Here is a 27,308-nt window from a genome sequence, read left to right on the forward strand (position 1 = left end):
AAAAACCAACACACCTATAAAAAAGTATGCTGATACTGGATCTGAAGAGGCGGTTCATATACAGTTCGTGGGTCATGGAACCCCTACACACGTATAACTAGACCACAAAGAGTTGGGGTGTATGTCAACTCCAGAACAAAAATGAAGTCAACAGAGGATGTGATAAGTAATACATATAACATAAAATAAAACCACATACATAGCTATTAACTACGTGGCTAATGAGTAGTGACCTCTGCGTAGGGCAAACACAAAGCGTGCTCTGCTAATGCCCTGAGGCACGGTTCAGTGACCGTATCCAGTTATAGCCTCAGAATAGTATAACACAATTAAATGCAGAGGTCACTGAATGGAGTCTCTGCTGGGTGGAAACACAGAGGCTCACTGAGTGGAGTCTCCCAGATAGCAGGCAACAAAAACACTGTAATTGTTCAGAGTACTCATAACAGTATTAAGTCAGTGCTTAAGATGTTATCCACAGTAAGTGTTGCACAGAGTAATGTTGCCCTAAGTGTGTATGGGTTACCCCTAATAAGGCCGACGGTATGGGCCCCCCAGATAACGCAGTGTTTAGGGAGTATGCCTGTCAGAGAAGCGGCTATAGTGTATGCCGCTATCAGGTGCAGTGACCTCAAGAAATAGCTTCTGACTGGCCATCCATAGTATAACTTAGCTTATGGGGACTGGGGGTGTCCGTTGCAGCAGCTCACGATCCTACAGTGTAGGCAGAGGAGGCGGGGTGCAGAGATGGAGGGTTGGAGTCTGCTCAGTCAGCAGCTGCAGCCGCAACAGTTTCATCCCACTGCTAGGAGGCGTCCGCTCAGTATGATGACGTCATCACGTTCTGGTCACCTGACGCACGTTTCGCGCATGATCGCACTTTCTCAAAGGTACATGCACGCAGTAGACGTGCACTTTAAATAGCTCTCGGTTGTTGTGGCAACCAGGGGGGAGTGGCTACCCTTGATTGCTTGCTGGATTAACTGCTGCACTGTCTGAACTGCGGCATGCGAGTAGTACTGAAGCACGCTTGACTTACAAATAAATATACTGCTGTTAAGCCAACGTGTATATGTACAGTTAGAGTCAGTAAAGTGACACTTAGTTGCTGAAAATGAATGTAAATACAGTTAGGTGCTACGGTAAGATGCGTACACTAAGTAAAAGAGAATGCATACATTATCCCTATGACCGGTAAGTAGCCCATGATGACTAGAGCAGGGGGAGTGTACACATATGTAAGATGGATGGCGATGGCAGAGTGTCAACTAGGACAGGGGGGGGTTTGTGAGTCCACCAAGGTGTAAAATCATCATATTAGAATGTAGTATCGTGTCTACACATGAATGGCCATATATACTCGTAAGTTACATGGTGACACGTACCATTCAATTAAAGTGACGATGATTTATGGCAGATCATTCAGATAAATGGGGAAAAGAGAAATTCCTCATTGAGTCCCTTGGGGGCCAATGTACCCAAGGTGTAGATCCATCGGGATTCACGTTTCAGAATCTCGTTATCCCAGTCTCCCCCTCTGCTGTGACTGGACACTGCCTCAATACCCACGAACTTGAGAACTGTGGGTACTCCCTGATGTCTATTGTGGACGTGGTTGGCAACGGGGGTATCGCGGTGGTTGCGAATATCCCCTTGATGCTCAAGTATCCTGTGCCTTAATTGCCGTTTGGTCTTACCAATGTATTTTTTATTGCACATACAGACAATTTGGTACACCACGCCCACAGTTCTACAATTTATGAACTGACGGATATTGAAGCTGTGTGTGTCATCCCAGTTCTGGAAGATCTTGGTAGGCATGCAGGAGGAGCATGCTCGACATTTATGACAGTTATAAAAGCCGGCGGATCTGTTGGCTAGCCAAGTGCCTGTTGAGGGTCTTTGGTAATGGCTGTGTACCAACAGATCGCGGAGATTAGAGGCTCGTTTGCTCACCAGTGTTGCCCTATCGTTCAGGACCTCTCTTAGGTCAACATCCTCACGTAATACGTGCCAGTGTGTATTAATGATGTTATTTATCTCAGGCCATTGGTTGTTAAACCTACCAATGAAACGTATAACGTTTTTGTCATTTTGTGGGCTGACCTTATCATCTAGCAGTGTGTTTCTGTCTGTTGATCTTGCTCTTTGATACGCTTTTTTAATGATCCTGTTGCTGTATCCCCTTTCCTGAAATCTGAGTTTCATGGCTGCCGCATTTGTCTCAAAGTCTTCATTGGATGAACAGTTCCTCCTCAGGCGTAAAAACTGACCAGTTGGTATACCCCTTATCAGGTGTTTCGGGTGGTGGCTATCTGCTCTGAGGAGGCTGTTCGTGGCGGTAGACTTACGATGAAGGGACGTGGATAAGGTCCCGTGTGTAGTCTTAGAGATCAGGAGGTCGAGGAACGTAATGTTCGTCTGATCAACCTCAGAGGTTAGTCTGAGGTTGAGGGGATTGTCATTAAGCTCACGAATGAACTCATCAAAGTGTATCTGAGTATAGGGTATTCTGTTAAGTGAAGACCAGTGTGAAATATACATACTTACATTAACCAGGGTTAATAAAAGGCCAGGTAATGGTAATTAAAAACAATAGCCTTGCACAAAGGGGGTTGGGGAGGGAAATCAGGAATTTATGACATTGTTGATATCAATTGCTACAAGCTAAGCCATTGATATAAAATACTTCAGCTACACGGTATACAGTAGAATAGTTTTGATCTAAAATTGCAAATCCCTTACGCAAACAATCTTTCTATGTTTAAGATATATACATTATATCTTGTGATCTAAACATACTGTAGAAGTACATTGCATGTTTTGATATTTACAAGGTAAGATACAATAATCATAAGCAGCAAAGTATCTCTGAAAAATGACAGCAAATAAAAATACTTTAGTACATTCACGTCGCAGGAAGGTCCACAAAACGGCTTTTCCCCTATTATCACTTAGCATAAAAGATTTCCACAGCAGCCAGGAATTCTGGGAAATGACATGCAAATGAGTAGAGTGTGTGCCCTTTTACTTCATGTCCATATTAACACAGACCCCATATAAGCTTATTCCTGCCGTATTACACAGATTTTCAGCACAGCCTGGGTTAAAGTGCATATCCAGTAAACCGCTGTTTCAACCTGAAAATCTAGAATCATCCACACTTCCCCTCTTTTTCTAGGGTGTATTTTTTGTTACTTAACAGAAATCATAGTCCATAGGAACATCTTGATGAACCTCTCCATCAAAGTGGTTTCACAATACAGAAGCACACTCACTCGGGTACAATCTCAAATTAACCCCCATAACCAAATTGTAGCGCGGAACGGAAAAAGAGAATAGGTGATTTCCACATGCAGCAGAACATGATACTTCAAGATGCAGAACTCTTATTGTTATACTGGCAACAATAAAAGTAAAACACTTGGGTGACCACACCATTTTAATAGTTTACAATGTGTAGCACTATTTCTAATGATCATAAGGCTGCCCTTATGGTGTACTTTGTACGTCATGAAGGTTAAGCCAGGGCCCATTATGACATACAGCAGGGGTGGGCAACTCCAGTTCTTAAGAGTGTTACCCAAGAGAATTGTTTGTGGAACAGGAATCATAAACGGGCTTTTGAAGTAGATACTGGATCTGCACCTGGATAAACATTCTATTAAGATGCAAGAAGTGAGGGAAATTGACAAAAAAGGTTTATTTACTTCACATCCAGATAAATATTCTCTTGTTGATCAGGGACTTCAAAAGAAAACTTGTGTTTCCTGAATTATCATCTAGCAGCTGGTATTTTCCCAATCAGTATTGTTGACATTTATTGCCACCATTTATGATAGATCTGGTATTTAAGTTTCCCCATCAACTTCAAAGCAACACACAATTTAGTTTGAGCATATTTCCTCAACCAATCCAAACCTCCTACATGTTCAGCTATAGGTTTAGAAACATTCAAACAAGTCAGAGTATTAGTTAGAGAGGAGAAGGAGAGAAGAGTTGAGGGAGAGCTCAGAGAAGGTAATTATGATCATAATTCTTGTGCACTTGTAAATATATGTTTTATATCAATGTATTGTTAGATAGGATGAACTGTATTGTATTGTTAGGCCTGTAATAAGTACAAACCTTATAAGGAGGTACAATTAGTACAACCGTGTAATTGTATTTTGTTGCTGTTCTAATAAATTGCTGTTTATCTAATTGAAACCTCTCTATCGTGTCAGAAACTCTCATAAAGCAGGATGTGCATGTGTGAATGTGTTTCCTATTGGAACCCATATCTACACATCCATTTCCTTATAATAGTTTTGCCCGTATTATATTTATTCTTATAAGCCAACAATACTTTTATAGATGAATATAAATACATCTATATTTCTAGATAAGGCTAAACATTATCGGCAACAAGGGTCACCAACAGGTCTGGTTTTCAGGATGCCCTTGCTTTAGAACAGGTGGTTCAATCAGTGGCTCAGTCTTCGACAGAGCAACCTGTGCTGAAGCAGGTATATCCTGAAAACCTGAGCTGTTGGTATCCCTTGAAGACAGGAGTTGTCCATACGTGACGTAAAAGCAGGGGTGCACGAGAATTTCTATGGGGGGGCGCGGCGGTTAAAGAAACCCCGCACTCTTCCCTACGTCATTAAAAATAAATGCCGGGGGAGACGTGAGGCCTCTAACTCCGTTACCTGCTCTCTGCTGTGTCTTCGGCGACGCGTTGCTATGATAACGCGCGTCAAATGACGCGGCAGGGTCATGTAACGTGACATCGCACGACCCACGATGTCATTTGACGCAGAGTCCTTGGTGAGGGGGGCGCGAACGCTGCGGCTGCCAGGCAGGGGGGCGCAGCTCCAGAAGTTTGCGCACCGGTGACGTACAAGATAGGTCATGCTATTTTAGAGCACTTTCTGGGTGAAGATCGTGCTCACCGCATCACTGGAATGGAACAAGTTCAGAAAGGAAGTGAAATCCCCTTCCATGTCTGTTCATGTCACTGGGGGCTTGCTGCAACCACGTTAATGCTACTCCAAGCGATCAGGTTATCGTTACAATCCCAGAAGACTGGCAGCATTCGTATTTTCCAGTTGGAAAGGGTTAAGGCCAATCATTTTAAAAAGTAAAACAAATACCATGTAATATTACACATATATAGGGCTAGCAAAGTGTTTGTTAAGCATACATTCTTAATATAGAAGGCTTATATGGTTACAGTGATGCAGTGATCAAGGAAGTGTTATAAATTAATTTACCTAGCTTAATTGGGGGGAAGACACACATTACTGGATATCACACAAAAATGTGTAATCCAGAAACTGATTGCAATTTGTACCAAATCTGGAAAGGTAGGTTTGCGGGGAAGAAAATAAACATTTAACCCTGTTCAGAGGAGCACGCAACATGTTTGACAAGGTGTTAAAATCCCTGTTGGTCTCAAATTGAGTCAAACATCTGAAATCTGTAACGTCCAGTATATTTGATATCTGACACCATCACTATAATCATCCAATGGCTTCTGGGTTTTGTGAGATTAATGACATTCATAGTCACACTAATCAATCTAAAGTACACAAATTCTGCAATGCGTATTTCAGAACAGTAAAAGAATTAATTTTAGCCAGTCTTGTAATAAGAGAATTTCTAAAAGAACAACACAAAAAGCTTATTCTAAGCCAATGTGGCCATCTTGTGGTCAAAAGTAGTAATGCATACACACTTGACAGCCTGTGCAAAACAAATGAATAACAGTGGTATAAAGAAAATGTACTAAAGAATTAGTTCCCCAGGCACACCTTCCAGAATTTTTTTTTTTTTATATAATAATATGACATTGTTTGTGTGGGAGGTGTTACATGGAGGCCTTTTCAGAGTTCACCATGTCACTGAATGACAACACGATCAAAAAGTCATTTACGTCAGTCTTTGGAGGTAATAGGTTTTTCTTTTTGGACCTCAAGATTAGAGTTGATCATGAGGGAAATGTACTGAGATTTTTAGTAAACCATTGCCTACCAATACAGCGTTGTATAACAGTTTTCATCCAAAACCAGTTAGGGAAAGTTTTGGACAATTTTTGCAATGACACCATAATTGACCAAATGTTGATGTATTTAATTCTCCAGCTCAGAAACAGATGCTGCTTCAACCAAAATTGAAGGAAGAAAGGAGAATAATTGAAGACAAAACATCCTATGGTAGAAAACTTTTTATGATATTCTTTCTAATTGGTGTTTCATACAGAGCGATCCATTGTCACGCATCCGTCAGAGCACAAAACAGCACTACATGCGAGAGCATGATTTAAAAACAATCGTGCACTCGCATGTAGTGCTGTAGAGCTCCGACAGATGCGTGGCGGCTCGGCGTTCCTGTGATAGCTGCGGTGCAGGGGAGACCTCGCTTCCGCCTGCCAGCAGGTCGCGGAAGCCGCAACACATCTGTCGGAGCTCTACATGCAGTGCATGATTGTTTTTTTAATTTATGTCATTATAAATTTATTTTTTACATATCCATCTCTGTGCACTCTCTCTCTCTGCAGGACACCATTGCTACACTCATGGGGAGGATTACACCTGCCTTCCACCAACCATTTTATTGCAAGATCCAGGGAAGACAGAAGTAATTTGAGGGATATCCCCAAAGATGCCTTTCAAGGCACTTCATGCTCACATGGCCATGTGAGGAGTGGCATTGTCCACTTGATAGATACCACATCATAACCCCTTGGACTTTATGTATTTGTTACACTATTTATGCATTTCTTTTCATATTTTCTATATGATGCGATCCCAAAACTTCACCACTTCAACTTTCATGAGGATCTAAGGAGGATCCTATTGAGTCAAGCAGCCAATCATATATTGTATTGTACTATCACATTAGATTTGATACATATTTTATCCTTTGTCACAATATCACTATATTTCACTATTAGAGAGCGCCTCTTATTTTTCTTGTCCCCCCTGGACTCCTTAAGTATTGTGGAATTTATTGATTGAGACCACCACAAGTGATTGTCCTTCATTTATTTACCCAGATTATCACTAAGCTATATGCTTTGTGCACGGTGTGTGCAGTGCCCTACAACCTTTTTTTTTTTTAAATCCTATACAATAGATCTGCACACAATTCTATGAAAGGAGCACAGATCGTGCCATCTTGTTTAAAATGTGTAGTATTGCATTAACTCTGGTTTGTTTTTTGTTTTTTTACAGCAAAATACATTTGAAAACTTCTGTTGCAATAAGGACCTTGGGATTATCAATGACAGTATTAAATATACTTTATTCATAAATGGTTTCTATTCCTGACAAACTGCACATTGGATGGTATGAATATAGTGAGTTAAGGTTATTCACCATACATATATTTAATCAGAATAATTAAACAGATTAGAAAGGTTTTGGGGGCATAACCATACACTTGTTTGACAAAAATTAGCCCTATCCCGCTAATATTTTTCATTTGTTAAATTATAAAGCACATAACTAATTGTAATTCCTTATATAACCTTACTGTACATGTCAACATGTACATATATTATTTTAAATTTAGCAATTTACAAAACAGACATTAGAATACCAGGAAACATAACACAGCAAGTGCACTAAACATGCACAATACAGAAGCAGTATCCCTGCGATGGAGAGCTTAGAATCTAGGTGGTGTGTTGGGAGACCTACACATACACACTGTAGGTTAAGGAGTAAGAGGTCTGTGCGTGTACAACATCATTGTCAAGTGCCTTTGTGAGAATGGGGATAAGGAGACATGAGTCCAGGTTCAGATGTGTTCTTAGGTCTAGCATGAAGGTGGGGAGAGATGGTGTTTGGTATATATTATGAGCAAGGACGTTCCACAGGTAGGACAGTAAATTAAAGGTTTTTGGTGACAAAGACGAGTAGTAATGGTGAAAGAAGTAGAAAGGAGACCATTATGAGCAGAGGGCAGGAAAGGCAAAGAATAGAGCGAGCATTCAAACGGACATCTAAGGGAGGGGAAAAAAAAAACCACAAGTATAGAGCCGTGAATGCAAGGAAGAGAACTTTGTAGGGGATATCCACGTCAGGACAGATTTAAGGAGTAGATGAGCAGACACTGTTCTGGGAGAAAGTGAAGTGATTTTAGTTGCAGAAGTTTGTGTTGGGTTCCAAATGAGACCCTTTGCCAACATGACCACCAAAAGGATTGCAGTGACATATACAACTCAGTAAGGCTCACGCAAAACTGTTACCATATTAGTGTAACACTTCCAAATCTTTGCCAAGGCTTCTGGCTGCCTATTAGACATGGCTAATTCACAATCACAGAGTGGGATGAGTATTCTACAGCTAACCGGTAATATTACCATCCAGTGATTTCAATGCAAGTTAGGCCAATTAACTTAAGATAGTTGATTTATATTGCTTTAATTTCATTTTCGTAATGCTTCCCTTTTGTGTTTGTTAAGCTCCGTAGGAGAAAAAGGAAAAGCTCAGATGACGGTCTGAAGGGGAAAAACAACAATGTGACATTCAAAAATCTAAGCAGTAAATGTCCTACACAAAACAATTTCCTTTGACTAGAGCTCTTTGAAGAGACTAGGGCTTTGAACGCATCTCCATATCCTTAAATATACTGTACGCTCAATAAAACAAGAACAGGTGTGGGAAGAAATGATAATCTGTGAAGCACAACAGTTTACTGGTAGTCCTACCGTACAAGGTCATTTCTAGGCTTAAAAAACACACTGCTGTGTAAGAATCAGGTTTTTTTTTTAAATATAATTTAAGGATTTCTTTTTTTAACTTATTACATTTTCCAGTAAGATCATACAAAGTCAACAGAAATTATACAAACAAGTTATTTAGGAAACACACACACACCACTTAACGTTTTTCTTAAACCGTGTGATAGTGTGTTTAACTCAAGAATAACCTTTTTGATAGTCATCTAATACTGCATAATGTTTAGAAGCATTTAAAGCTTGGGGATAAAATTAAAAGAACCATAAAATGGATAGAAACACTGATCCTCTAATCAAGGGGCCCAAGTCTGAGAATTGAGAGGTGGAGCCACCCAGATATGATGAACGTTTTTCCAAATAAACTATATGCCAGATGTTATTGTTTATTTTATTTAAAGATGGGGGTGTAGATTGTTGTGTACGCTTTTAAATATAGCAGAACATTAATATTCTAAGAAATACTTTACAGCTTAGCGCAAACCAAAACTGAAATCACTACAGCTTTATCCTTTAGGAATGATCCCTACACTAAAACCGTGTGCATTATCCAGAATGTGTTGCCTATAATTGACACGCAAACATTTGTCGGTCAGTGCTTTACCTTTATTGCAAATCCAAATCTGGTGCGAACATGACCATAAGTAAATTTGGACACAATGGAAAAAACAATTCAAACAAAAGTATAATATTTAAAAAAAAAAAAAAAAATTGTATACTAGTGAAATATTTAAGTAACCATTTAAAAACAATTGGGACTTATTCCACTGATCCATTTTGCCAAGTCCCTATGCCAGACTGAAGGGGAAAATACTCCATGTTAAAATAAAGATTTTAAAAAAGCAAAATGGGCAGGGAAACCATGTGCTGCCATGAATGACCAGAAAAGAAATAGGACATTTACCTACCAATATTTCAGTTTTTTCAAGTCCTCGTGGCAGACACTAATGGGTTAATTCCTCCATCCAGCTGGTAGGGAAAGAATGTCAGACTGCTATAAAGGGGGCATTACACATTCCAGGTCAGTTTACAGTGAAAGCATCCTTTAAAGGAAGCACAAATATTAAGAATAAATCATGGAGGAAAGTACCCTGCCTCAGAGGATTTTAATAAACGAAACTAAAAATCGGTAGGTACATTTCCTATTTTCTTCTACGTCCTCTATGGCACACACCAATGGGATGCAATTTCAAGACTTGTGAGGGAGCACAGCTGGAACAGCCTGAAGCCCCTTCCTTCCGAATCTTGCATCCGTCCATGATTGAACATCCAGCCGGTAATACTTAGTAAATGTGTGCAAAGAAGATCAAGTAGCTGCTTTACATATTTCCTGAGCAGAGGCTTGAGCTTGGTAATAACGGGATTTTAACATTTGGACTGGGATTTCGGTGTCCCTTGAAACGGAGAAGCTCTCTGTAGAGGCCGGAGATGAAATGTAGCCCAAGGAATCACGTCCAACTGAATGGAAGTTAAAGTGGGCCCCTGAAAAGCAAAAAACTCCCCCCATAGTTCTGTTGACATTCCAGACATTATGTGCCGAACACGACTCCTAAAAATTGAATAACTTGAGCCTGAACAAGATTGCTATTTAAAGCTGACGATCCAGCCATGGTCTGCTAAAAATTCATGCACTATATGCGCTTGATCTGACGCGGCTTTGTTCAGCCAGTCGTCCAAGTATATTTCTGCCTTAGCAATGCTGCCACTACTTTTGTGAAGATATTGGGTGCTTTGGTAAGTGTTGTAAACTGGTAAGTGTCAGCCATATAGAATCTCAGGAACTTGTGATATTTTTTTTATTATTAGAATTTGGAGATGAGCATCTTTTAAATGAATAGAGGCCAAAAATTTTCCCTTTTCCATCACTTATGACGACCATTAAAAGATTGCATCTTGAAGTGCCGGGTGCCAAGAAAGGCATGGACTTTTAGAATCGCTCGGAATGCTCCGGGTGTTTTCGGTACCAAAAAGCAGGATGAAATAAATTCCTTTGCCTCCGAGAAGGTGGAACTGGCTGAATTGCGACATTGGCCAGCAAATCTTGAACTGCCTGCTTTAAAACGAGATTATTTTTTAGGATTATTTGGCAGACCTGATTCCCAGAAATTATTCCCTGGCATCTTAAGGAACTGAAATGAATACACCTAGGCTATAATCTGCCGAACCCAGGAGTGTCATTTGGAGCCAGCAATCCAATATCCCGCCAATCTGCCGCTGACCGGCATTGACTTCTGGACCAGGGTCCAATGCTTTGGTAGGTTATCTGGGGCAATTGCAAACACAGGGCTCCTGCTGGTGTGAATCCCAATTCTGATTATAGGTTATACCTCGTTTATTAGATTTTGCCTCCTGTAAACGTCTTGGTAGCCTGACAAATGGTGAAAATACTAATCTCTTTTGCTAGTGCAGAAAATTATGTTTTCCTCCCGTAATCATGGAGATTATATCATCTAGTGGTTCACCACAGAGAAGCCCTCCCATAAAGGTAAAGAGATCGGTGTATATTTGGATGAGGCCTCCACTGACTAAGGCTCGAGCCATATCGCTCAACTTGCAGCTAGAGTATGACAAAGATCTTGCTGCAAGCCAAACATCCATTACTTTACTTTTTCAGACCCAAAAATGTCTTATCTATGACTCCTACTTCCGCTCGTGTCTTCAATATTTTCATAATAATAATAATAATAATAATAATGTTTATGGAGTCTTGACATGCTCTTAGCAGCATTTAGATTTAGAGATGGTTTTCCTAGGCTTCAAAACCTGAGCTTCCTGCCGAGGCCATTCCTGCTGTTACAGGGGACCAGTAAGCTAAGGCGCAGACATGCTGCTAAACGATCAACTACTATCCACTAGGGAAAAGATACACCATTAAATACCTGGCGTCCACATTCAGCTTCCCTGGTAGGAACACCCCGGAAGTGAGGTCTTGTGCCAGGAGATCTTGATGTCACCACACCGGCACCAGACATGTCCTTCAGTAATAATCACAATTTGCAGAACGCCCGCAGGCTAAATGCTGCACCATGCGGTTCAGCCATAATGATGGACTCCAGAGGGGAATGCCTTCCAGCACCGAAGAACAGGCTGCACATGGATTTCTGCTGGATTCAAGCAGTGTTGAAACTTGGTGCAGGGCAACTGCTCTTATCAGGGCAGCATGAGAATGGCCCGCCAAAAGGAAACGTCCAACAATAAAACAAAAACAGCAGATAGCCAAGGGATGGACATCTGTAGGTTAAAGTAGGACAAGAATACCACTATGAAACTGGGAGTTGCTCATCCCTGGTTAGTTAAAGACATTATTGCCCTATCTCAGCTGAATGGAGGAAGTAACTCATTGGAGTCTGCCTAAGGAGACGTAGAAGTCACAAATCTCTAAGCATTTTTACCAGATTTTTTAGTACACTTTGGGAGTAGAGTATTTCCTGGCTCTGAGCAGTGAACACAGCTTTTACCAGCTAGGTCTCCAGAGAATAATTTTCTTGTGTTTTGGAGCAACCAAGGCAGAGAACACGCCATGTTTATTGCCTCAGAGAACAAGGCTCTCCTGGGCTACATGGGAAGTTTAGCAATTATCTTTGCCTGGTCTTTTTCCTGGGGGCCAAGGGTATCATGGGTATAAATTGGAACATAACCCAGCCTGAAGTTCCATGGAAAAGACATGGAGTTTACTCCCAACTTAAGGAGCCAGAGCTCTCACACAAAACACTTTTTCCTTTTTGTGATGTTGCCATTATGTCTACCGACAAGTGCTCCATAGAACACTTTTTCTTTATGTCTTGAATTGTGGCCCTGCTTAAGTCTACCTATAGGTTTTGACTCGCTGGAATAAAACACTGCCAATATGGCCAATACGTTTTCCTATACCCACCGAAGCACCCCGAATATTGTGTACCATGGGCAAACTCCTGGTTCCTCCTTATTTATGTAGAAGATTACCACAGAGTTGATGGTTCTGATCTTTAGCGCTCCCTTGAATAAATTTGTACCAGCTCAAGGACGTAAAAAAAGCCCTAATCTTCCAACTATTTATTGGAAGAGTACAGCAAGTGCAACACCTCCCATGTTTTACAGTGCTGTGGGAATATTCTCATCTAAAACAACAAAAATGAAAGTAATTTAAAAATGCTGAACTGCTTGCATCATTTAAAAAAAAAAAAGAAAGAAATGACCGTTAAGACTATAATAGGATATAATTTGGATATGTAGCCAGGTTTAAATGAAGCAGAGCAAGAAAACTGCAACATAAAATACTCGTGGGATTAAACAGAGGATACAATGTGGTGAAGAGAGACTGTTCCAGGTCAGGAAAGTAGAGGTCAGATATTGGCTCCATTAAACCCCTTCGCTGGCGAAGGAACCAGCAATGGGGGTTAAGCAAAATGTATATTTTCATATGTGGTCATTGCTTGTAACTAAATACACCCAATAAACCAGCGAGTCATAATAGAATACTACCGAATATGGAGGAGACCATTTATCAAAATATATTCTACTTGGGGTTTAAAAAAAAAAAAAAAAAAAAAAAAAAAAAAAAGGCTCAAACTTCTGGGCATTAAAAGAAATCCCTGTTCAGACAGGTAAAAATATCAAGCATTAATCTCCCAGCATCTAAATGGATTTTTTTTTTAAAAAAGCGATAGCAGGATTTAATCACTGTTCATTACAAATGGTTTTGGTCTTAATGCTAAAGTCTCCTCTTCACACATTCTACTGCACCAAAAGGAACTGTGTATTATGAGAAATAAAAAGTTCTACCTAGGACAAAAGTGAACCAAGGACAGGGACAAGTTGTACTACTGTATGGTGTACAGAAATTTCATACGATATACACCACCGCAAAAGACGAGTGTAAAGTTGTCAGTAGTCACATTTTAATAGGCATAATTAAAATTAATGAGCAGAGCAGAGTTACAGAGCAGAGTGGCTAGTGCTCATAGACGCAAAATAATTGAACAGTTTAAAAAAGGGGGTCTCATCTCCATATGAGCCAAACATGATTTTAAGCTGTTTGCTGAAACGTGTGGGGGTAGTGTGGGTAAAAGCCCTAATGCTCAGCACAACTCCCCAGTAGTTTGAGTCATGGAAAGGCTGCAGAAATCAGTGGATACAGACAGTTGAAATAATGCTGAACTGTATCCACACCTTAATACCATCAATGTGTCTATAAAGGGAACACACCAACAGATCACAGTTGCTATTCCCACTTTAGAGTGGTTGTTTAGAATAGGGGTGCGCAAACTGGGGGGGCAGTTGCCGGGGGACCACGCGAGGCTTCTGCAACCTCAACTTACCAGGATTCAGCCATCATTTGACACTAGTTCCCAGGAAAGGGGGGGGGGGGACACTCGAGCGCTGGGGCTGGCAGGGGGGTGCATCGCATAAACTTTGCACACCCTTGGTTTAGACCATGGATTTATTCTTCAGGGATAGAGAAAGTTATTGGTCTTTTTTTTTTGGTCTATGTTTTTTGAGGGCAATACTGAATGTAGTTTTTTCGGTTTGGCAGGTCAGTGTTGTAGTTGTCATTCAGGAACTGCATGCATGCAAGGGTTAAGCAGGCCAGTTTTCTGCCGTTACAATTGGACAGCAGTAGCTTGAATAAAAAATGGGCGTGTAATGTTTGCTGTAATTATAACCGGATCAGAACAGGTTTGTATTGTTCTCATTCATTTATTCTAGTCCAATTATTTTAAAGCAGATTAATAAATAGTGTTTTCATTTTATAATTACACAATACATAACGGACCAGTACCACTGCTTTCTTCGGTTGTCTCTAATTCAGCGTTTCCCGAATGGGGTTCCGCGGAACCCTGGGGCTCCGTGGAGCAGTCCCAGGGGTTCCGTCGAAGGACAGGATGCCTGCACTCACTGTTCTGGATTTCCCCCTCAAAAAAGCAGTCTGTAGTTGCAGTTTCTCATTCAACCATTAGGTGGCGCTGTGCTGCACAGCTGATGCAGCACCTAGTCTGCCTTGCTGCATGCAGCGCAATAAGGTGTATCGCAATAAGGTGTGTCAGTGGGAGGGGGGTGAGACAGACATGGAGAGGTGGGAGGGGGGTGAGAGACATGGAGAGGTGGGAGAGGGGTGAAAGAGAGACATGGGAGTGTGAGACATTGGGGGGAGGGGGAGACACTGGGGGAAGGTGAGAGACACTGCGGAGGGGGAGTGAGAGATACACTGGGGTGAGGGAGAGACACACTGGCTGGAGGGAGAGACACTGGGTGAAGGGAGCAGTGCTTTTAGGGGGCTTTTAAAAATGATCTTGAACCAAGAAAATGTTTCGCCTGCAGCGCATTTCTTTTTTTTCATGTGCAGTGCTAAAAATATTGAAGGGGTTCCATTCTGTTTTACAAAATATAAAAGGGTTCCACGACAAAATTTCATTGGGAAACACTGCTCTAATGGTATGTAGGTACTTTCCCCCTAAGCAGATATTGAGTGCATGTCTTAGGGACTTATCCGGTAGGTAGTGCCTTTACTCCGCCGGTGTTCTTCTGTTGTATACGATTTATTGCACTAGTGCAGGGGTGAGCAAACTTTTTATGCCGAGCCCCCCTTTTTATCCATGAAATTTCTCAGGCCCCCCCTGCCTGATGTAATCAAAATCACATTAAAAAAAATCTTTATTAAACGGCATACAATGTAAATACAAATATGTCTAAGGCCGCCCATATAGTGCCTGCGACGGCGACGTCACCCGTCGCCGCTAGAGAAAGTTGTATTTCAATTGCAGCGGCGGCGTGGGCGACCAGGCCATTGATTGGTTCAGGGGCTGTCACATGAGGCGACAGCCCCTGAAAAATCAAATATTGCCGGCTTAAAAAAAAAAAACGCGTTGCCACGTCACGCTTTCTATAAGCGGACGCGGAGGAGACAATGCATTTGTTTTCGGGCGATGTCGCGTCGCCGTCACTATAAGCGCAGCCTAAATACTTACATACTTCAACAGCTTGCTCTTGCAAAATTAGGCTGCGTCCACGCTGCCGCTGAGAGCGGTGACATCACCAACTCTCCAAGCATGAGCACAGGGTGTCCTGCATAATTTTTCAAGCACGAGCGGGGAAGTGTTTACACTTTTTTTTTTTTTTTATTATTTCTGTACATTCATAGTACGATTGATATAGTGGCAGCCTGCCCTTTCACTTGCAGAGGATCACAGCGAAGCAGGTTGCCAGCGGAGGAGAGCAGGAACACAGCGCTATTGTAGGGCAGACATCGGAAGGAGGGGCGTTTGATATCACAGCGCTGGGGCGTGCTCCTCCCCTGTATCACGTGGCCACCACCTGCACTATTCTGTTTGTCTGCCCGCGCACATCTTTTTTGCCTGCGCACCGAGGTTTTGCCGCAAGCCCTCCGCCTAAATAATCTTGCGCTGCATTCAATCACAACACCCGCACACACACAGCACACACACAACCAACAGGCACAGCACACACACACAACCAACAGGCACAGCACACACACACAACCAACAGGCACAGCACACACACACAACCAACAGGCACAGCACACACACACAACCAACAGGCACAGCACACACACACAACCAACAGGCACAGCACACACACACAACCAACAGGCACAGCACACACACACAACCAACAGGCACAGCACACACACACAACCAACAGGCACAGCACACACACACAACCAACAGGCACAGCACACACACACAACCAACAGGCACAGCACACACACACACACACACACACACACACACACACACACACACACACACACACACACACACACACACACACACACACACACACACACACACACACACACCCCCAACAGGCAGAGCACACACCCCCAACAGGCACAACACACACACACACACATACACATACACACACACACAATTATATACACACATTATATACACACGGAGGGTGGGGGGAGGGAGGGAGTAACCAAGCCTGCTCAGTTCCCCCCATGTGCTGCTGAAAACGGGCGGGTAACAGACAGGAGGAGGACTTGTCTGTGTGCAGGGAAGGCCCTGCAGCAAGGCCCCGCCCCCTCTGCAGGCAGACACAGCAGGGAACTGGAAGCAGCCTCAGCACGGAGCTTCTGGCCGCCCGTGCACAGCTCTGCCCGCCCCAGGTTTCCCCGCACGCAGCCTGCCTGCACCCCCCCTACATAATTTTGCGCCCCCCCAAGGGGGCCCTAGTTTGCGCACCGCTACCCTAGTGCACCTATCTGGTTCCATGACCCTGTCGTAATCGGTTGAGCAGGTTCCAGCCCCGTTTTTGTGATGATGCAGGTATCTACCTATCTGTTATGACCGGATAAGAGCCGATATACTCGTTCAGGCACCTATTGGTGCCAAGGGTTTTCTTTTTTGCTGGCCAGGGAGTTTGCATCAGCAGTTATTTAACAGTGTCGGAGCAGATGATTTGATAAGACTGTCCCATCCCCTTAAGGAGCTGCACAAGCCGGCTCAGCTGTTTGAATGGCAGTGCAGAAGGCTAAATGGAGTTGTTTGCGAGTTGGAGTCTTATTCAATGGGGTAGCGGAGCCATGAGTATATTATAATATATACTTAGTAGTTAGGTGACACGGCATTGGTAGCACATGGTTGAGGTGGCAGCTGGTGGGGGTGACTCAGAGCCGATTCTGATATTTGTAATGCAGCGCAGCAGGCTGCCCGCTGAGCTGTAATCAGCTGTTACTGACCCGACACCTCATGTAAGTGTGGTTTCAACAGGGGGTGTTCAGATGTTAGTGCTATGAATGTAGGGTTGCGGTCTAACAGGGTTGACACTGCTGGGGTCCCCCAATTCCCTGGTTCCCGAAATACAGTTTTAATTGTTAATGTTAATTTTAAAAAAATGTCCACCAAACCCTGTGGGTCAATAGGAGGCCTTAAGGGATGCTATTGTGGTTTCCGACAGTACGAGATGACTGCTGGCACCATCCCAGAAAGTAAACCCGGCAATGAAACTGAAGTATTTCTTGAATGTGAGGTCTCCTGTGCGAGTTCTTTATATCTGGGGGAAAATCTAAAATGGGTGGGATGGCATCATGTAATCACTCAGAGCTCATAATTGTGATGTCACTGCAGCGACTAGAATGGAAGAGGTGTTGTGATAGAGTTCAGTGGTTAAAGCAGCAGTCCAAGCTGCTGTTTTAATTTATTTTGTATCCCTTTTAATATGTGCATCAATACAATCCACACAATGAGAAGTAATTAGCCAAGTTGCAGATCGATCCATTCTCCTGTGAATGATCGGCAAAGATTCGGCTCACGGTTTCACTAAATGGCTGCAGAGTAATGACTCGGTATCTGTGACTTTTAAATGGTGGCTATAGAAACAGAATGCTTGTTACATTTGACTACATTCAAAATGTCAGAGTTGTTTTAAAAAAATGCTACAAGTATTTTCTCACAGTACTGTACAGAAAAGATTTATTGAAAAAACAAAAACCATGTATGATATTGCGTGGTCTGCAGCTTTAATGTGGCCTCACCTACAAAAATTGAGCAGAAGAGCACCCTAAGGGGTAAACTATTCTGTGCTCAAGATGCAGGGGACATATACCATTGCAAGTATAGAAAGCTCCTGCAGCATTAAAGGAACTAAAAGCTGGCAATATACTTGTTTTAACCCAACATATGACAATGTAAGCATTATCTGGTACTTGACTAATAACGTGTCCCCTTGTTTTACCTCTCCAAGCATAGTAATAACTAGGGGAGCTTACCTAGAATAAGTAATGAAAGCATTATAGGAGATTGAAGTGTGACAGAATCCATGGTTACTAAATACCATTCCTACTTATTAAAAAAAATGCTGCCACATATAAAGGAGAAATTATTTTATTCAACCAACTTTCCTGTCCCAAGGAACATTACACAGATGTGGTGTCTCAGTATGGGTTTCTTGTATCAGATCCGTGCAGGCTGGGTGTGTATGCAGGTGCTAATGATAGGCACCAGGAACTTTGTAGATAAAAACAGGATAGGCTTTATTGATCATTCATTAGTTACAACTTCTTCTCCATGTACATTACTGCATTCCTGAAGAGGCACATCCCTCAAACAGGTTGTTTGACATACATGTAGGACAGCTCTCAGTGAGGATCCCTGCTTGGGCTACCCGGTAAAGTTTTACATGGAGATAACCGATCACTTGCACTCTGTATTACTCTGCCCTATCTATAAAGTTTCATGGCTGACGGAACAGAGATCATGGTCCACTTCATTCTTTTGGGGATGCTTACCACAGGGATAGGCCTACAGGCTTCTAGCTGATTCTCTGCCAGAATGGTCCCAGGGCTACAGGTAATGGGCAACCCCTTTGGAAGCATATGGTTACAGGCTCCCAATACTCTAGGGAGACCAACTTCAAAGGTCACTTCCCGATCTATAGAACAAAGAAAAGAGCCACCTACCCTATACTATGTATTTACATTGCTATATACGGGTTAGACCCCTCCACTGTCTCTCCTCCAGGTGTCAGAGGGTGGAGCTATTTCCCCCTCTTTCTTATACTCCCTGATGACATCACCATTCCATGCCTACCATGGGAGGGGCCCTAATCCCTTACTTTATGGGACAGATCCAATACTTTCTAGAATAGGGGTGTGGCTAGAGTTCTGTCCAGTAACTCCCCACCAATGATCAGACATAGTTACACTGTAGTTACTTATACAGTAAACCCCTTAAGGGAATATAGTAAACCCAAAAAAGGGATGTTACACATATATTATAAATAAAGTAATGTGTGTTTCTTGCATTGCACTGTGCATAGACTTTTTGCAGGCATATGGAGTCCCTGCCAATAGAGTTTACAATCCAAAATTGGTGTCTGAGGCACAGGGAGAGGAGTGATTAGCCCAAGGTCACAAGGTTGTTGTTACTTACCCAGTCACTCCTTCCAGATCATTATGTTTATTCTAATAAACCTTTTACAAATTGAATCCAAAGAGCTTTGCCATTAACAGTACAGTAGTATAATCTCTAGAAAACATACAGAGTACAGATTTTTGCCACACAGATTTGTTTCACTATTGAACACGTTTAAAAACAATATTACACAGTTCAGACACTGCATGTTTCCATTTTACTTACATACCCCCCTGACTGATGAAGGTAGCACATTTGACACGAAGCCAGTCCAAAAACCAGATGGAAACAGTTGGTAATTCAACACACACACTGAAGCATCTCACCACCAGTCAACTCTGATTTACTTCAGGACCTAAATCCTCACTGCAGCATTAATAAAACACTGGCGTGGCATCTTCTATCAACCACGCACGCAGTGATGAGATGGAGGCAGAGCACAATCAGTTCAAGTGAAAGCTACTACACTTGCAATACCAACGAGGTCAAAAGCAGTGGCATGCAATTTGAACACAATTCATTTTATCAACTCTTTGGAGAAATGACCCCATACAAAATGATTTCTCCTTTTTTTTTCCATTCAAGATAAGAACAGAGGCTTCTGTGTTCCCAGACGCAAAACAAAGCCATGACAACATGAATATGAAAACAGCAAGAAGAAAAATAAATAAATAAAAATCGAGGATGCTAGTTACCTTCTCTATTTTCCCACAATTTATGTCGCTGGGAAGAAATTTATTTCCAATGGTTCTCAGGTCTGTCTGAAATGAGAATGAAAGTAAAATAGCACTTTGTATTCAAATACATATTCAATCAAAACAGCAACATAAACACAACATAACAGGTCAGGCAAAATTAAGAGAATCCAAACTGCTTGTTGTTGACATAGAAGGTACTGGTGCAGGTTTTTAAAGCTGTTCCAAAACCTGTATTTTAAGAATCCCAGTCAGATCATGTTTTTGGACTAAAAGAACAAAAATTCTTACTGTATATGGATTCAAATGCGTTTGCCATTCCAAAAGTCTGGTGTGGCTGGACTGTAGCATACTTAATTTAAACAGAGGTGTTTATAAGTAAGCACTTTACAATGTCCAATAATATGACAAATGTGTATATAAACATAGCAACCACTTGTTCAATTAAATCAGTTAATCATATTTAATACAAAATAATTAGCCTTACCTTAAATGATCAGTTAAATATTGTGAGCTGTGCTTCACAACTACATAGGGCAGCTCATACTGGGAAACACCATTCATAGCTAATCTTGTTACAAAGGCAACCCTCCTTATTTTGAGCAAAAACATGTCAAATGAATTCATTTTGGGACCAGATTTTTGAAAATCTGCCAAACTGAATATTTTGAAAGTTTATGGGAAGGAATTCAGAGCGCGAATCACAGCACAGCTCTTTTTCTGATTTATATTAAGCCAATGCTCTGCTGAAGCATAAAACACCATGTACTGCCATGTCGTAATTACTATAAGAAGTCACCAGCCAGCAGAGATTTGTTCTGTAGCACCTAGCGGCACAGGCTGCTTAATTAGCTCCCCAAACTATTAACATTGCATTTTACCCGACTCTTGTAGACCTGTAAGCTAATTGTAAAGTGATGAGTTGCAAACTCTTCATACACAGAAGAAGAAAAAACAGCTTTATTTTGAAATGCCATATTAAAATCGAGGTAGTCACCTTTCAGGCACTGAAAAGGTTACAAATAGGCCTGTATTCCAATTTAAATATATAGCAAAAATGAAGGCTACATGACTTACTAAAGAGCACAATTATCAATTGTCACGAGAGCTTGCGACAGGCTGTAATTGTACACCAAAAACTATATATATAAATATATATATATACCTGGGTTTGAACTGGGACGAGACTTAGATATGATAAATAGAATTTATTCCTTGATAAAGGTGAACACAACAGATTATACAATAACAGGCAAAATATAGACACTTACGTAAAAGATGAAAATAATGAAAACAGTCCCATCTGAACTGGCAGTTTCATCCAGCAATCAGCCCAAGACATTGCATGGCGACCAAAAATGAAGACAAAGGATAGATGGGAAACAGCAGGTTATAAACCCTTTGTCCCTCTATCTGTAACATTAAGACCCTGGGATTGGTTTGCAATTATCTCCAGCCAATCTTTGGTGGGGGAACACATTTTAGGACAGGCCCCCCTGCTAGCTGGCACATCTGCAGTAGAACTCTGGGGGGTCTCAGACTTAACCAAAAGTTCATATTTACTGCAAATCATTGCATAACTTCCGCTCCGTAATACATACAGTCAGGTGAGATATATTACTGCATTCTGGGACACCTGACGCTCGTAGGAAGACCAAAAATTACATTGTAATATGAACATTAATAGAGATATTAATATCTGGCATTTAGCAGCAGTTACATATTCAATGTTTAGACTTCCCAAGATCGGCTTACTCTCGCCAATACACTTATGTAATTCTTAGCCGGTTCAGCCAAGGACATCTCATAGTATCCTTATATTTAATAAAGTTACTCACTTTTGATATCCTGTTGGGGAATACCTTTTGCTGGAAGGTGTGAATAACAAACCCTTCCCTTCCTTTTGCCTGCTTCCCGCATAAACAATTCCCCTGGGAAGCCAGGCTCAAATCTAGCAGGATATCCTATTTAGCATCCTACTGGCCACGTCAATAAACCTTTTGAAGTGGGCTTTTGCTTTTCGCATAACCAATTAGGTCAGTTACCTATTGATCAGGGCGATGTATCACACCTCTCTGTTGATATACACTTCCAGTGAATACTCATATGAGGCACCATTTGGCTCCTCATGCATTACAGAGACAGGCATTCTGCCTGTACATTAGCACACCATTATTAGCATTCTGCCTGTGTATTTCAAAAACTACAAAAAGTCACTTTATCAAAAATATATGTTTCTCTTATGACACCGTTATATTTTTAATATGTGTGTACTTGGGGGGTGACCCGGAGGCTGTACCCCAAGGCTCAGGGTCCTGGCTTACTCAGTTACCAAATTACCAGTTTTCAGGTAACTGTTTATTCAGCACTGCATATAAGATTAACCCCTTAAGTCCCAGTGGGTGGGTTATGCAGACCCTGATCCAGCAACAACATCATTTACACAGGGGAATAAGCATTTTCATGTTATTTAACAAGGGTTAAGTCACAGTTCTGGGCCTCAGCCCAGTTAACCCCTTGTCTCCCTGGCGAGGTTAGAGGGGGGCCCTTGGGGGGTAACCCCGTTAATCCCGGGCCAAACCCTCCCTACCGCCACATCAATGTCTTTCTAAAAGACGATTTGACAATATGCTTTAACTATTTATAATACAATTTTTTTTTTTTTTTTACTTTAGAATTGCCTCAAGGAAAATGTAGATGAGTGATAGGCTGACAAAGTGGCCAAATATCATCAAGAAAAGGAGCCGTCGTGAATTCCTTATTCCCTCTACGGCTCCGTTCAGAAACTCTACTTGGATTGCAAACAAGACACTGAATTTCTGAACTGATCCTGATACCTGATAATGTGCAGTTCGGTCCAGAGCAAATCCCATTCAGCTATATAAAACCCCTTATACAATCATCATATTTGTATCCACCTTTTTAGTGTTCAGTACATCCAAGGTCCCAAAGGTTGTTTATATTTTTTATTTACATTTAATTCTGCCCCCTCCCTCCCCCCATAAAAAAACATGGCTGTCAACTTCTTTTGCTTTAGTGACATCACCATTACCGATTGGTTTGCCACATTTCTCTATTCAGAAAGTAAGCCCCCCAAAAAACGGTCTCCCTGGAACTGAAGGCTTTCAGTGAATACCAGATTGTCGTAGATGGTAAGATTCCAATTTTGCAAAAAAAGAGACATGTACACTTTAAGACTGTACCTTTAAGCATTAGAAGGAGGGGGCTTAGAGATCAGGAGTACATGCACATAAAGAAAACCTAAAAAGTGGAGAAGTCTAAGCAGGGCAGTGACAAAAGCAGGTCAGTCAGAGAAAGGCAGTCTCCTCCTCTCCCCCCTCCTCCCAATTAACCCTTTAGGGCAGGGGTGCTCAACTCCAGTCCTCAAGACACCTCCCCAAAAGGCCAGGGTTTAAGGATATCCAAGCTGGAGTACTGGTGGCTTAAATAGTGGCTCAGTCAAAGACTGCACCACCTGTGCTGAAGCTTTGATATCCTTTAAAACCTGGCTTGTTGTGGGGGGAGAAGGCTTTGAGTACTGGAGTTGAGCACCCCTGGTTCAGGTGACAAAAGATCGGCAGTTTTCCATGATCACGGCCACGTGTTCACATCAGCTAGTGATCACGAGATGACAGGCAAGCCCCCTATGACGTGGAGGGAGGAAAAGGGAAGGGGTGTCGAGAGATCTAGACCTCGAAAAAATACTATTAAATACCATGATGTAACCAATATTTCATAAGGGCTCCTTTTGTGCTAGCCTTACGCCTTGATATGTGCACCGAGCACAGAATGGTGGTCCCGCAGAAAACAATTAGGGGTGGGGGGTGAGATGTCAGAAAGATTGCATTACGGTTTCTTCCTCAACTTAACATATGTTCCATTTTGCAAAACTCATCTCAAAAGCTTGACCTTAAGGGGGGGAAAGAAAGGGCCACTGATTGTATAAATGTCTGTTGAAGTGTGTCAGAGAATTATACCTTAATCATGAAGAATTTTTTTTTTTTTAAATAATGCAGCTGATCTCAAAAGTCCAGTGATACGCACACACATTTCAGGGCCCCATTACTATTAATTCTGACTGCAATTTTTTTATCATCATCTATCCCTCATCTCTCACTCCTCTCCCTTACCCCCGCATGTCTCTCTCCTCCCCCCCAGCATGTTTGTCTTTCGCTCTCCTCCCCCACCTCATGTCTTTCCTCCCCCTCCTCTTTTCTCACACACACCATTCTTTATTTAACCCCCTATATATTTTCCCGTCATCCTCTCTAACAACCGGAGGTTTCTTTTCCCCAGCATCTTTCTCTTATCCTTCCCCTTTCCCCCTCACGTCTCTTATCCCCATGATATCTGTTTTCTCCCTCATTTGTCCCCTTCTCCCCCTTCTGCTCGCGCTCCCCTCGTGTCTTGCTTTCTTTATTCCCCACTCATGTCTGTCTCTCTTCCCCTTTCTTTCACGCTTTTCTCCCTCTTATGCATTTATCTCTTGTACTTCATTTTGTGTGCGTTTTCTGTAGTCTTTCCTTTTCATGTATTTTAACCCCAACGATTTAACCCTTCCCTCCCTCTCACCTTTCCCAGCCTGTGTCTCAGGCTGCAGATCCAGCCCCACGCTGCACAACTTGAGGCCCCGCCCACCTACTGAGGCTCTGCAGAGGAAGGGATTTCCCTTCTGTCCTTCCTGCTGTATCCCAGGGCGTCGCCCACCTGCAGAGGAAGGGATTTCCCCTCTGTCCTTCCTGCTGTATCCCAGGGCGCCGCCCACCTGCAGAGGAAGGAATTCCCCCTCTGTCCTTCCTGCTGTATCCCAGGGCGCCGCCCACCTGCAGAGGAAGGGATTTCCCCTCTGTCCTTCCTGCTGTATCCCAGGGCGCCGCCCACCTGCAGAGGAAGGAATTCCCCCTCTGTCCTTCCTGCTGTATCCCAGGGCGCCGCCCACCTGCAGAGGAAGGAATTCCCCCTCTGTCCTTCCTGCTGTATCCCAGGGCGCCGCCCACCTGCAGAGGAAGGGATTCCCCCTCTGTCCTTCCTGCTGTATCCCAGGGCGCCGCCCACCTGCAGAGGAAGGAATTCCCCCTCTGTCCTTCCTGCTGTATCCCAGGGCGCCGCCCACCTGCAGAGGAAGGGATTTCCCCTCTGTCCTTCCTGCTGTATCCCAGGGCACCGCCCACCTGCAGAGGAAGGAATTCCCCCTCTGTCCTTCCTGCTGTATCCCAGGGCGCCGCCCACCTGCAGAGGAAGGGATTCCCCCTCTGTCCTTCCTACTGCATCGTTGGCCTGCAGTGTGCCGCCGACAGGGAAGAGGGGGGTGGGGGAGAAAAGAGAGCGGGCCCCCAAAGAGCGCAGGCTCCCAGACTTAGCCCGGGCTATAGACACATACATACATATTTTCTTTTAAACAGATTCATTGATGAAACCTGGAAAGTCAATTATATTTTCATCAAGAGGGTTTACACTTTTAAGCAGCACACAATTGTATCCATTAAAACAAGTCACAATTTGAACCTACATTGAGAGCAACGAGGAGAACAGCATTTTTAGTAAGTCTGTCCGTAGAGCCCTTGCAAGCTTCAAATCCCTCTTCAGAAATGTACCTGTAAAGATATGGAAAGAAAGTTGCATGAGAAGATTTAACTTTCAATGTGAGGCTTTTACTCCATTATAGGCGGTGTACAGGTTTTGAACTGAATAAAAATATTGATGCTTTTTGATAACCAGGGCCACAGACTTTTACCACCAATCATTTCACCACCCAGCAGTGCCACACTTCCCATTTCAAGTGGTCCAGTGGATGTTGCAAGTTCATGTGCATTGAGCAAGCTGGGGATATAATATTACACACTTAAGGTGTTACATTGTGCCAGTATCCCCATTTGCCTGTAGGGACTTTACTTGATACTCTGTCAGTACAATTTAGGCAACTAGCATCTATACAGCTCACTACTAGGAGCTTTAAACCGCTAATCTTAGCGTGTTTCTGTGGATACCTGATTGAAACTTTGAATATACATGTATACTCCTATACATGAGATGTTCCACGGTGAGCTATGGAGGAACGATTATCCTCTATTCTGTGTCACTACCACCTGAGTTTTAATACACCTTATTTACACCCCACACTCCCTGTTTTTGTTCCCTAGTATGTATTAATAAAACTTTTTTTGTTTTGCGTCATTTAGCACTGTAGGCTTCCAGCCTGGGACATCTTTTCAGTTCCACTAAGTGTTTGTTCTCATAGAGTGCAGTTATGGGTTTCTTGTCCTATCAGGGTTTTATACCCTCTTTGGATTACTGTGTCCATGCTATTTCTACCCTATGCACCATGAGAATTTTATGTTAACAATATTATTAGCTTGGAGAGCGATAAGCATTTTGTGTGTCTTTAGTACTGAAAAATATAAACTTTACATCATGCAAAATCCATTTTTTTTTAAAAACCTTTATACAATATACTTTTCTAAAATGAATTTTTTTTTTCAAATTGGTTACTTCGTTCACCGCTTTTCTAACTGTGAAAACAGTTTACTTATTCTATTTCAGAATAACGGAGGTCAATTAGTCAATTTTTGGGTTAGATGCCCTGCCTAAGGGTGGAAATGGTCTTATTATCCCATTATATTTCTCGCTCCCTCCTAGTAGGTTACATTTGCCCTACCTTGAATTAAAGGAGTATCCCTGGTACTGGATTAACGAGTAGCGTATAAAGCAATTTATCCTAAACTGCAGGTCTGTTATAAAACGGCTGCTATTACAATTATAGGGAGTTAGAGGTGAATGACGCTATTAAGCAGTCTCTGCCCCCATTATACTGTATACCTGTAGGTTTAGATTTAGTGGTAGGCTCATGCAGTCCCATGGTTGAGTGGCTCAAGTTAAAAGTACAGGCATGGCAAAATCTCAGTGGTTTTTGTGGACACCAGAATGATAGCTCGATAACAAAAATATAAGCAAAGGATCTAGGGCAGCCTCCTCATCCCCCTTCCCCCCCCCACAGTGGGGCTCCTATGTTTTGATGTGGATAAATGTTGTTCC

General features: G+C 42.3%; 1 protein-coding gene across 1 annotated transcript in view; it reads right to left on the reverse strand.

Moving 5' to 3' along the window:
- Nucleotides 1-27,308, reverse strand: part of TDRD3 (tudor domain containing 3) — a 277,196-nt gene that overhangs the window by 194,438 nt on the left and 55,450 nt on the right. The window contains exons 2-3 of the mRNA XM_075591037.1: nt 25,786-25,870; nt 20,277-20,342 (exon numbers count right to left, since the gene is read on the reverse strand). Coding sequence (XP_075447152.1) covers nt 20,277-20,342; nt 25,786-25,870 — 151 coding nt within the window. The remainder of the gene's footprint in view (nt 1-20,276; nt 20,343-25,785; nt 25,871-27,308) is intronic.

This window comes from Ascaphus truei, chromosome 3 (genome assembly GCF_040206685.1).
Source record: "Ascaphus truei isolate aAscTru1 chromosome 3, aAscTru1.hap1, whole genome shotgun sequence".
NCBI classification, from domain to species: Eukaryota; Metazoa; Chordata; class Amphibia; order Anura; family Ascaphidae; genus Ascaphus; species Ascaphus truei.